Here is a 13,878-nt window from a genome sequence, read left to right on the forward strand (position 1 = left end):
AACCGGCCGACGACACACAGCTGTGATTCCTGTAATGTTTGAATGTGTGGACACTCTCATTCGAGGTGATCGACTGGTAGCAGTCAAACACTTCGCTGTGCAACTGGACGTGACTCACTGTGCTGACACACTCAGCCACTATTTGGTGTATATATTGGAATCCTGAATAAAACCAATTCGAATTCAGAAAAAAAGTGTTACATTACTTACTTGAACGCCTCTCGTACCTCCTGAAACCGACCAAACACTTGTCGAATCCACGCCAACACTCTAGCAATGAAGCTTTCGCCCATCAGTACTTTAACGGAAATGTTGACGTGTTGTGTAAGCTGGCACATGACGGAACCCGACATATGTTCCACATTTTCCCTTTTGCATAGGGAACTTACATTTGTGCTGACTGTGTCTTACCTATTGTGTTTATGCAAAAGAGACATCCTCACAGATAGCTTTTACCCCACAGCTTGTTTTGTGGAATTTAACGTCCTGTAAAGGTCACAATTTTCATTGTGCTGTAGTCTAATAATATTTAAGGAAGTGAAATTAGCTAATAAAATGAAAGAACAGTCTTCATTTAAGAAAAAGTGGTACTGAATCATTCATCACGGAAGTTATAAATAACCTGGACCAACATATCCGTTTGGGACACAGGGTGAGCAGCTGCCAACGGAGAACGGGGGAACCGTCTGCAGCGTGCTGGGAGGTCGGGCGTCGGCCGAGAACAGCGAGCATTACCACGACCAGGAGCACGACCAGGAGCACGCTCACGCCCACGCTCACGACCACGACCACGACAGCGGCGAGGCGGCGCCGGGACACGCCCTGCGTCGCCAGGCCATCCGCTCCAACTACGCACGCAAGAGCATCGAGGCCAAGCGCAAGGTGCGTACTGCTCTGCCGTAACGCTGTCTTATTTGTCTGACTCGGTTCGAACGGGACAACTTGCCTAAAGCTGCGACTGCGAACATTTTCGAAACCATACGTTGCGACTGGAACTGCACAGTGGCTTTCGTAGTTAGGCTAAACGGCGATTCCAACTGTAATATCACCTGGTCGGCTCTACATAAACTACTTCCTTTTTTTTTTTTTTGCATTTTTGCCTACTGTGGTTATGCCAGAGGAAGTAGCAGAACCTTGTAGGAATACCAAATGGTTCCGACGATACAGCCTGAACTATAAACACTGATTATCAGTGAGACGGTTGATCATACACTGACGGAAAACAAATCGCAACATAAAAAAATACTTATTGTAGGGTAACGCAGAAGATTAGATGGGTAGATCACATAACTAATGAGGAGGCATTGAATAGAATTGGGGAGGAGTTTGTGGCACATCTTGACAAGAAGAAGGGACCGGTTGGTAGGACATGTTCTGAGGCATGAGGGGATCACAAATTTAGCATTGGAGTGCAGCGTGGAGAGTAAAAATCGTAGAGGGAGACCAAGAGATGAATACACTAAGCAGATTCAGAAGTATGTAGGTTGCAGTAAGTACTGGGAGATGAAGAAGCTAGTACAGGATAGAGTAGCATGGAGAGCTGCATCAATCCAGTCTCAGGACTGAAGCCAACAACAACAACAACAACGAAATTTTGGGTCTACATTTGTGCAGGTAACAAATGTAAGTGATTAACGGTATATTGATAATTTTTACTTATGTACCGTCTGACAGCAACTGAATAAAACACAATTTTAGTGCCATACGCGTTTCGCCTTTATTTTCTGCAACGCATCATCAGTGGCAGGTTGCGTGGACAGTTCCTTACATATTACGCACCTGTTGCATTTTTGGTGTTGTTCTTCTTCTTATGAACGCCAATTTGCGGTTTTTACCACATTCCACGGCACTATGCACTGAACGCTTGTTTTAATCCGGAGATATTGTAACCTAAAGTTGACGCTTGAGTACCACTCCTCCGCTGTTCGATCGTGTGTATCGGAGAGCACCGAATTACGTAGGGATCCAAAGGGAACGGTGATGGACCTTAGGTACAGAAGAGACTGGAGCAGCACATTACGTCCACATGCTAACACCTTTTTCACTGACGCACATGTACATTACCACGAGGGGTGAGGTACACGTTTGACGGGCGTTTCATAGGACGTGGAGGACGCATAAATTGGCCAGCCCGTTCTCCTGATCTTACACCTCTGGACTTCTTTCTGTGGGGTACGTTACGTTAAAGGAGAATGTGTACCGTGATGTGCCTACAATCCCAGAGGATATGAAAAACGTATTGTAGCAGCCTGCGGCGACATTACACCAGATGTACTGCGGCGTGTACGACATTCATTACGCCAGAGATTGCAATTGTGTGCAGCAAATGACGGCCGCCACATTGAACATCTATTGGCCTGACATGTCGGGACACACTCTATTCCACTACGTAATTGAAAACGGAAACCACCATGTGCGTCAGTGAAAAAGACCAATAAAAAGGTGTTAGCATGTGGACGTAATGTGCTGTTCCACTCTCTTCTGTACCTAAGGTCCATCACCGTTCCATTTAGATCCCTACGTAATTCGGTGCTCTCCGATACACACGATCGAACAGCGGAGGAGTGGTACTCAAGCGTCAACTTTAGGTTATAATATCTCCGGATGTAATTAACATTTTACAATGCAACAAACGGCACTGATTACGTATTTGTTTATATGTTCAGATGTGCTAACAAAACTAACAGAGTTCCATTTAAAAAAACGTAGGTTTGTGTTAAAAAACATACTTCCGTGCGTTTTTTTATGGTTTGTATTAACCAATTACACTAGCCCCTCTCCTCACGTTCGTTCTGTGGAATCGATTCGTCAGTATTTGATGTGGTTTACGAAATATATCCAGCGGTAACGTTAGGTGACTCGCCTTATATACACTCCTGGAAATGGAAAAAAGAACACATTGACACCGGTGTGTCAGACCCACCATACTTGCTCCGGACACTGCGAGAGGGCTGTACAAGCAATGATCACACGCACGGCACAGCGGACACACCAGGAACCGCGGTGTTGGCCGTCGAATGGCGCTAGCTGCGCAGCATTTGTGCACCGCCGCCGTCAGTGTCAGCCAGTTTGCCGTGGCATACGGAGCTCCATCGCAGTCTTTAACACTGGTAGCATGCCGCGACAGCGTGGACGTGAACCGTATGTGCAGTTGACGGACTTTGAGCGAGGGCGTATAGTGGGCATGCGGGAGGCCGGGTGGACGTACCGCCGAATTGCTCAACACGTGGGGCGTGAGGTCTCCACAGTACATCGATGTTGTCGCCAGTGGTCGGCGGAAGGTGCACGTGCCCGTCGACCTGGGACCGGACCGCAGCGACGCACGGATGCACGCCAAGACCGTAGGATCCTACGCAGTGCCGTAGGGGACCGCACCGCCACTTCCCAGCAAATTAGGGACACTGTTGCTCCTGGGGTATCGGCGAGGACCATTCGCAACCGTCTCCATGAAGCTGGGCTACGGTCCCGCACACCGTTAGGCCGTCTTCCGCTCACGCCCCAACATCGTGCAGCCCACCTCCAGTGGTGTCGCGACAGGCGTGAATGGAGGGACGAATGGAGACGTGTCGTCTTCAGCGATGAGAGTCGCTTCTGCCTTGGTGCCAATGATGGTCGTATGCGTGTTTGGCGCCGTGCAGGTGAGCGCCACAATCAGGACTGCATACGACCGAGGCACACAGGGCCAACACCCGGCATCATGGTGTGGGGAGCGATCTCCTACACTGGCCGTACACCACTGGTGATCGTCGAGGGGACACTGAATAGTGCACGGTACATCCAAACCGTCATCGAACCCATCGCTCTACCATTCCTAGTCCGGCAAGGGAACTTGCTGTTCCAACAGGACAATGCACGTCCGCATGTATCCCGTGCCACCCAACGTGCTCTAGAAGGTGTAAGTCAACTACCCTGGCCAGCAAGATCTCCGGATCTGTCCCCCATTGAGCATGTTTGGGACTGGATGAAGCGTCGTCTCATGCGGTCTGCACGTCCAGCACGAACGCTGGTCCAACTGAGGCGCCAGGTGGAAATGGCATGGCAAGCCGTTCCACAGGACTACATCCAGCATCTCTACGATCGTCTCCATGGGAGAATAGCAGCCTGCATTGCTGCGAAAGGTGGATATACACTGTACTAGTGCCGACATTGTGCATGCTCTGTTGCCTGTGTCTATGTGCCTGTGGTTCTGTCAGTGTGACCATGTGATGTATCTGACCCCAGGAATGTGTCAATAAAGTTTCCCCTTCCTGGGACAATGAATTCACGGTGTTCTTATTTCAATTTCCAGGAGTGTATATATATATATATATATATATATATATATATATATATATATATTCTGCTTTTATTTTAATTGTGTATCGCTATGTGTTAAGTGTGGTTAATGAAATGACTTACTGCATTACCTAAAAAATATTCTTCAAACACGACACGTGCACTTGAAAAACTCGGTGTTTCTCTGCTAATGTAAAATAACTATAAAAATGCTAATGTTCGTTTCCATTCTTAAATCTTCGAAATTAGTTCACCAATTGCTTTCAAATGACAGAATGTTGCCATCGAATTCGCGCATGTGTTTATACGCAGCAATGACGATACGATTGCGAAAAGTTATAATAGGGTATTTGACTGTTTTCAGGAAATCATCTTATATTGTTAATTACGTCAGTATCTGTTTGAATCTGCTGACAGTAACATTTATATTCTTACTGTATGAGAGAATGGATTGTGAATGAATCCACAGACGTTATTTTCGTGTACATTATTACACTTGGCTAATTAATGTTTATTCACATTCCGCATCAAAAGTGAGAAGAAAGGCAAAATGGGGGAGAAGTGTTCATCCAGATCGAAAACGTGCAATTGCAGAATAAAAGGGACTGTCGTAAGGTTCTCACTATTTGCAACTAATGAGAATATTTTCAAATATTCCTTCGGTGTTCATCGCTTAATTATCAACACCATCTCTTTGCAAATTGCCACTAGAAACAAAATCTTACATACGCACTGCAGGGAAAGTGCTAAAAAATGGGCACAGATCGCTCATGCCTCAGCGAATATTATCATTTTATTCGTAAGTATAGTTGTTTCTTCTGTAGTTTATTCACTAAATGGAAGAGGCTTCAAGGTCTCTTTTTGAATTGTTACATCAAACTGCGTGCCATTGTTTACATCTTCGACTTCAAGTAAAACATACTAGATAGGCCAACGTAATCAGCCCCTAAAGCAGTCGGAAAAAAAAGATCGGTCACGCACCAGGGGGAGGGTGGCAATTGCCCCCATTGCTCCCCCCCCCCCCCTCCCTGGATCCGCCCCTGCACCAGACACGATGGTCTTCCCTCTCGGTACTGTCACGTGGCCGTTCACAGCCCGTTCATCTTTGCGACCGTACATTCTCGTGACAAACACTGGCAGCAATTTCGTTCTCGTACAGTGGCTAGAATCCTGCCACATCTGCAATATCGCAATAATAACATCCAGCTTCTCGAAGTCCTATGACTAGACCTTATTCAGACTCAGTGAGATGTTGATAGTGGTGTCTCTGTCGCCTTGAAGACATACTTGACAAACATCAACTCACCACCTCCAATCTCACGAGCGTTACAGTATGTATTTAAAGCGTACCTGGTTTTCATACTCATAGTGGTACTACTCGCGCCACTCTTTTAAGGACTGGTGCGAAATTCTAATAGACATCATCTTACAGATGTAAAAATACGGCGTACCGAATTTCGTTTATGTCGCACAACTCCTTCTTCGTGTTGCAATTTTTTCCCGTCAGTTCATTTTCCGCCAGGACATTCCTACTTGTGCTGCAGATGGACTGAGAGCACTGTCCTCTTAACATGCCCCTCACCGCTTACAGCGGCCATCTCGTGACAGACCATAGTATTTATTTCATTTCGGTATAAAATAAATTTTCATTTGAACGTCGCAGACATCCTTAGACAAATAAGTAACACTGAATACACATACAGTTAACTGTGAGCAGTTACTTATTCAATATTTCTTCGTTTCCACGAACTATTTTTCGAGCCCTTACTGTTTTTGGCATGATCCTAGGTACCGGGGGTCGCTTCCCTCTCACAAGAAGACATAGTTTTCGATGTTCTGTGTGCTACATTATTTCCTATTTGAAAAAAAGTATTCTTTATTATTAAATTTATTACTTGAAACTTATTTGCATCAGTGCCGCGGCTAAAGACTTCCTGGTTAAATGCGTTTCAAAACAAACATTCCTTCAAAGTCTTTCACGGACAAACAAAAATTCTGTTACTGTGAGCCGGCCGAAGTGGCCGTGCGGTTAAAGGCGCTGCAGTCTGGAACCGCAAGACCGCTACGGTCGCAGGTTCGAATCCTGCCTCGGGCATTGATGTTTGTGATGTCCTTAGGTTAGTTAGGTTTAACTAGTTCTAAGTTCTAGGGGACTAATGACCTCAGTAGTTGAGTCCCATAGTGCTCAGAGCCATTTGAACCATTTGTTACTGTGATGCCTGCATCCGTCCTGTTTCAGAAATTTTTGCTGCAGCTGCGTTAAACTATATTCTGGCAGTATAGGACAACTTCAGAGACTAGAAAAATGGAGCAAATTAGTGTTTAACGTCCCGTCGACAACGAGGTCATTAGAGACGGAGCACAAGCTCGGATTAGGGAAGGATGGGGAAGGAAATCGGCCGTGCCCTTTCAAAGGAACCATCCCGGCATTTGCCTGGAGCGATTTAGGGAAATCACGGAAAACCTAAATCAGGATGGCCGGACGCGGGATTGAACCGTCGTCCTCCCGAATGCGAGTCCAGTGTGCTAACCACTGCGCCACCTCACTCGGTGACTAGAAAAGTGTAACAGCTAGGAGTAACGTCAACCTTTCTGGACTAAGGGGCCCATCCAAAAAAAAAATTGTTCTTGTACAAACGTTTGAGAGCTTCATATAGCTGTATATGTGACACACACACACACACACACACACACACACACCTGTAAAGCTGTTACTACCAATGCGTAACATCATACTACTAAAACACACGGGAATCTAGTTTCCGTTCTACAATTTCTGAATACTTCTTTGTTATCCATCTAAAGTCATACCATAAGAATAAAAACACTAGTCGCTGAATCAACAGGTAAAAAATTCCACCAATACAAAGATTCTAAAATGTATGTCGGAGACCATTACATTGCATTAAATAACTCCAGCAACTATCTACTCATACATGTCATCTACCAGCTGGCCGATGTGACCGAGCGTTTCTAGGCGCTTCAGTCTGGAACCGCGCTGCTGCTACGGTCGCAGGTTCGAATCCTGCCTCGGGCATCGATGTGTGTGATGTCCTTAGCTTAGTTATGTTTAAGTAGTTCTAAGTCAAAGGGACTGATGACCTCAGATGTTAAGTCCCACAGTGCTTAGAGCCATTTGAACCATATCACTTACTCTTCTTGTTCGTGACTGGACACAGGTAATCCCTCGAAATCCATTCTCATATAATTATCAAATCTCGTTTCGCAGAAAAAACTGCCCCCATTTTAATACTCATTTGCTCAGTTTTTATTTCCAGTGCACGATGGCCACGCAGTCTCTATCGAGACATATTTCTTCGAGACTTTTTATTATTCGGTAAATTTCTTGTTATATGTTTGATTTCCGAAGAACCAGATCACTGCACAGTCATCAGTTTTTACGTTGGCTGTTTATTACTGTAATGTCGTTAGTACACAAGACACAATAACGTCAACTTAAAATACACCTACACTTCCTATAAATTCACATATACATTTGCTTACACCAACGACTTACTCAAAATGGCCGACTCGGCGAACATCAGCTTCCTACACCTTATTCCACACTACATAGTTTCATAACGTCTGTACATAGCAATTTTTTTAAGCGGAGCATATATTCTTTTTCGTATATTCAGTGTCAGTAGCTCGTGGATTGATAAACAAAACATTATTTTACAGCACGTTCGACATACATAGTCTCGGAAAACACGAAACAGCTCAAATGAAACTTGACGACATGATTTGGTAACTGTGTAGTTGAATAGCGCTCCGCAAATAGCGCGACTACAGATTAACCGGCCATTAAATCGTTCGCATCATGTTACCAACTAGTTGCCAGTGACTTTGTGTCCGTGATGTCAAATGAGCTGAGTTGCTGTTATCTCCTCGAACACAGTTCTGTATTGTAATGATTTCAAAAGGGACTGTGAAACTTAAATGCTATTGGCCCCACACTGGGCGCCAATATGTAGTAACAATAAAATGATACAGGTAATGATAAAATCGTTCCACACTAAGCGCCAAAACGTAATAACTTCCAAATTTAATTCAGGAAATTCCAATAACAGATAAGGGCTCCCCACATTGGGCGCCAAAACGTAATAAACTGAACGGCAGTGAAAACAAATAATTAAAGGATTGAATCATAAAGCCACTTACTTTTATTACTTGATTATCAATACAAAATTTAATACTCGTATAAATCTCATGGTCAATTTGACTGGGCACAGACACGACTCATTAATTGGGCAAATAGGATCAAATTAATTCCCTCATTTTACAACCCAACTAAGTCAGTTTTGCAGTAAAGCGTGTACGGCAGACATGATGTTGGTGCGGCACATCGATCTTCTTTCGTTGTTTGTGTGGGTGCGGGTTCACATCCGGCAGCTTTCACCTTCCACGCTCTGCGGCTTTGTGACGATGACCTAGGGAGCTTAATTCGTTCCTTCTTATGTGATGGCTGACTTAATCCGTCAGGCTATGTTTCCACTGGATGCGTAAGTATGCGACAGACAGGCGCAGGAGGTTATGCGTCCCGTTATCGAGAGACAATACCTCGTACTTTGCTCACGATGTCGCCCTACCAAATCAGAGCAGTCGGTCTTCTAACTAGTGAGATTCTCGTTTCCTTTTTCGTGTTACTTTTTATACATGCATTGAACATACCAGGGCTTGCAGGACGAAGAAGCAAAAGATGGAAGCAAGAACGGGTGAGCATGGCATCATATGTAGTGAAATACTTACGTGAAACAAAATACTGTGATGGAGGACATTAGCAACGGTTTTACAAGACGGTTAATTCTCTCATTAGTTAAAATTGTAAGGACTCTTGAAATGAAAAGGTGCGAAACATCTTAACAACCAAACTCGTTGACATTTGCATGTGCCGCTTTGGGAGAACGCAGTGACACGGCTACGAAAGTGAATGTAGTGTTGTCGCCTCCCCCCAAAAAATCCAAAGCCGTGCCCTCAGAGGCAAAGTGATGCTCACCGTCTTTTTCGTCAGAGGTCCGAAACTCTTCGAACTCCTCAAGCACAGTGACGTCCACTATGACACCCTGTAGCGTGCACAAAGTCCATCAACAGTAAACGGCCTGACCTGCTCACGGAAAGGATGATTGTGCTCCACAATAAGGCGCGTCAACACGTCTCCAAGCTCACGCAAAGTGTAATGGTTAAGTTCAAGTGGGAGCTAGTTAGTTATTTAGTTAGTTACGTGTTCCATTGATCAACAGCACGGAAAAATCGTTATGATGTGGAACGTGTCAAATGCACAAGAAACGGGCACAGGAAACAAGGTTTTTTGTTTACATTATAGTGTTATACCTAAATATTTCTATTATCTATCCCATTCCCTTAATTGACACAAAATGCATATATTATATCTCCAGATTTATTTACTCATATCCAAGAATTCATCAATGGTATAGAAGGAGTTGTCAAGGAGGTATGATTTCAATTTGTTTTTGAAACTATTACTGCTGTCTGTCAGACATTTTATATCATCTGGTAATTTATCAAAAAGTTTTATAGCAGCATATTTTTTTTCTGTGCCAAAGATAGGTTAAGTAAAGGATAATGTAGGTCCTTCTTTTTTCTGGTATTGTAATCATGAATGTCGCTGTTGATTTTAAACTGGTCCATGTTGTTGAGAAAAAATTTCATTACTGAGTAAATGTACTGTGAAGCAGTTGTAAGAATTCCTAACCTTTTAAACAGATGCCTACAAGATGTGCAACTATGATCCCCACACATTATTCTAACTACTTTCTTTTGAGTAGTGAATACCTTTTGCGTAAGTGTTGAGTTGCCCCAGAATATTATTCTGTATGACATCAGAGAGTGGAAGTATGCAAATTATGTTAGCTTACTAATTTCCACATCCTCAAAACTGGCAATTATTCTGACTGCAAAAGTTGCTGAACCTAGTCGCTTTAGGAGATCCAAAATATGAATTTTCCAATTAACATTCTCATCTACATGTACACCCAAAAACTTAATATGTTCTACCCTGGCTACTGACTTCTTTTGATGTGTTATGTTTATTGAAGAAATTATACTTTTTGCAGCAGAAAATTGGATGTACTGTGTTTTTTCAAAGTTCAGAGCAAGCCCATTCGCAGAAAACCAATTAATAACTTTTCCAAAGACCTTACTTGTACCATTTTCTATTGGACTTTCTTTTGCTGGATTAATAATTATGCTTGTATCATCAGCAAAGAGTGTCAGTTCAGCATCTTGTTTCACATAAGAAGCGAGGTCATTCACATATATCAAGAACAGGAGGGGACCCATGATCGAACCTTGTGGAACACCTAATATAATTTCACCCCAGTTAGATGAAGTGGCAAACTCCTTTGAATCACTTGAAGCATATAGAGAGACTTTTTGCTTCCTGTTCTGTAGATATGACTTAAACCACTCATATGCTGTTCCATTTATACCATAGAATTGTAATTTCTCTAACATAATGTCATGGTTCACACAATCAAATGCTTTGGATAAGTTACAGAATATTCCCACTGGTGACATTTTACTATTTAAAGATTCTAGTATGTGGACAGTGAAATTGTATATTGTTGTCTCAGTGGAACAGCATTTCTGAAATCCGAACTGTGATTTACTAAGTATCTCATTACTGTTGAGATGGCTAACAACTCTTGAGTACATTACTTTCTCAAAGATTTTTGAAAATGCTGTAAGCAAGGATACTGACCGGTAATTATTGACATCTGTGGTTTTCCCCTTTTTGTAGAGAGGCCTGACAATGCTATATTTTAACTTGTCTGGAAAAATACCTTGAGTCAGTGATGCATTACATATGTGGCTCAAAACATCAACTGTAATTGCTCCACATTGTTTCAATAACTTGTTAGAGATGTCATCTACTCCAACAGAACATTTATTTTTCAAAGATTTAATAATTTTCCTTATTTCACAAGAGGTTGTTAGATGAAACTTAATCTGACTAAAATTTTTCAAAACTGTCTCTTCCCTGTTCTGCCTGGCTTTTTCTTTTGAACTATTCTCACCAGTTTTTGCTTAAGTATCCGCTCTATAGCCCGGATATGGCACCCTGGGACTTCCTTGTGTTTGGTCCACTAAAAAAGCATCTCACAGAAAAGCGCTTCAACTCGGCCGGCCAACTGAAGGGCACCATAAAGGTCTAGCCCCTGCTACAGCCACAGGAATTCTGGGAACAGGGAATCCTTTGGCTCTTGAAGCGGTGGGATAGCTGTGCACAGGCCTCTGGTGATCGCTTATGAATAAGGACTTCAATTATACCCGCAGTCTCGTCTCCTACCTTTCCTTTTTAACACATCTCATACATAAGTGGATTGCTTATGTAAACATATCTTATAATTAAATTTAAAACTTTAGTTCACCTGCTTTCGATGATTACAAATTTCCTCCGGTATTTTGCGGTCTGGAAAAAGATGGGATTCACCATAAACTTCTCAAATTCTTTCATAAATTATGCAAGAAACTACTCGGCATTGAGGCTCTACTCGCATATTCGTCTTCAGGTTTGGCATATTAAGCTTGCACGCCTCACCTACTGCCTTAATTACGAGATTTTACTTATGATAGTTTACTGGGAAGGGGAAACGACCTTGTCAGACTACATATGCTCCTTAAGATAAGCGCGAATTGTCGCCTTTGAAACGTCCGCTAAACCCGCTGGGCAGAAGAGGTGATCAGGATTGTGGAAAGGACCAAATAAGGTGTCGGTCAGGTTCACTCAAAATTGTAATTTATTGTAATTTAATAACACCTTTAAACCAAACGGCACACAGCCGAACCTTTAGAGCTACGAGTTTCAAAAGGCAATTATTTCACGGCTGAAGGCCTCCAAACAAGGAATGTTAAAGCAACAAGATAAATCTCAAGTGGTAAAAATATGCAGTTAAAATTGCAAATAAAATAATTAACATATACATACACAGCGATGCTGAGAGCCTCAAGACAAGGGTGAATAGACCAACCTAAGCAAGATGCAATACAAACGTCTGAAAGCCCACAATAAAATTTTCAAGTTTTTAAAATAAATTACCATAATTCTTTCTTTTTTTTGGAATAAGGATTTAAGTGGCTGAAGGCACACAATTGATTTTCCAAAATTCGAAACACATAAAATCCAGCAAAAGCAAGAATTTTTTAAATCATTGGCTATGATAGATTATAAACAGACAATTAAACACCGGTGAGAAAGACAATAAAGAAAACGGCACTCAGAAGCCTCCAGGGAGGCCGGTCTGATCTCGTTCACATATTTCATTGTGGATAATCACGTTCGTAACTTTTGTGTTTGAGTTCTCATGTACCGGTTGGTGGCAAGCAAGTCGTTTTGTCGGTCGGTCCGTGGCTGTCCCCTGGTTGGGTTCGGACGGATCAAGTGTAGTTGGGCTCACCACCTATGCCGACAACATCTAAAATAGTCGTCAGTGGAAATAACACCAACTACACACACAACCTGACTAACACTTGCACGAAGACCTGAACGATACCCAACAGTAACTAAGCACGGACGAAACAAATCGGGAGTCGATACGCGCGCACACACACACACACACACACACACACACAGCCGACTCATGAACGACTGACGAGCCAAAAGAAGTCGTCCTGTAGGACGACCGACCGACGAACCCCCAAGACCGTGGCCCGGCTCAAGTGATGCATTGGCGGCAATGGTCGGGCGAGCCATGTCGACGCACGTCTTACTGCTCCAACCCGACTGCACTGGTGCCGCACTGCAACTCCCCGACTGGCAGGTCCTGAGTGTGCTCCATACACGTTCCAACCCACTGGCAGCGCGAACTCGCAACCCGAACTCGCTTATGACAGACAATGACCGGGAAGAAATAGCAGTCGAGCAAAGATACTACGAGAGGGAATACATCGATACGCTCTGTTAGCGCCGGCCACGGTCAGGCAAAGCAGCAACTCTGTCACAGTAGTAATTTAAATTTACCTAATGACGTGGAAGTACGTTAAAAACAGGGTGTAAAGTACATGATGGCGGGAATACGAGCCACGCACAGCTCAGCCATAATAATCCTTTAAATACACTGCCTGACCCAGAAGAAACGATCGAATGTCGACATAACTACGTACACGTACGGACCATCGGCGGGTATGTCTCGTAAATGATCAGAGCTGCAATTCTTTCTCACAAGTAGAACGATCACATGAAAGAATTACTGTTTCTCATGTTTACGGTTGTTACCAGACCTGGTAGAATTTGTATCAGGTGAGAAAGGTCACAGTTCGTATTAACTGACGGAAGTTCTTCGAGTAAAACAGACGTAATATCTGACGTTCACCAAGAAAGTGTTAGGGGGAAGTGTTATAGACATTCTGCTGTTCCCCATTTACATAAACGATTTAGGAGACAATCTGAGCAGCTCTCTTAGATTGTTTGCAAACGTTGCTGTCATTTACCGTTTTGTAAAGTCATCTGATAACAAAACCAACTACAAAATGACTTAGACAAAGTATCTATATTTTGCGGTAAGTGGCAACGAACTTTCAAAAGCGAGAAATGGGAAGGCATCCACATGAGTACTGCTGGAAATCTCGTAAATTTCGGTTACA

The 13,878-nt window shown here is 43.2% G+C and overlaps 1 protein-coding gene across 1 annotated transcript in view; it reads left to right on the forward strand.

Moving 5' to 3' along the window:
- The window catches only part of LOC126474214 (gastrin/cholecystokinin type B receptor-like), a 374,680-nt gene that overhangs the window by 290,285 nt on the left and 70,517 nt on the right, over positions 1-13,878 (forward strand). The window contains exon 4 of the mRNA XM_050101678.1: positions 652-882. Coding sequence (XP_049957635.1) covers positions 652-882 — 231 coding nt within the window. The remainder of the gene's footprint in view (positions 1-651; positions 883-13,878) is intronic.

The sequence above is a fragment of the Schistocerca serialis genome, chromosome 4 (assembly GCF_023864345.2).
Source record: "Schistocerca serialis cubense isolate TAMUIC-IGC-003099 chromosome 4, iqSchSeri2.2, whole genome shotgun sequence".
In the NCBI taxonomy this organism is placed as follows: domain Eukaryota; kingdom Metazoa; phylum Arthropoda; class Insecta; order Orthoptera; family Acrididae; genus Schistocerca; species Schistocerca serialis.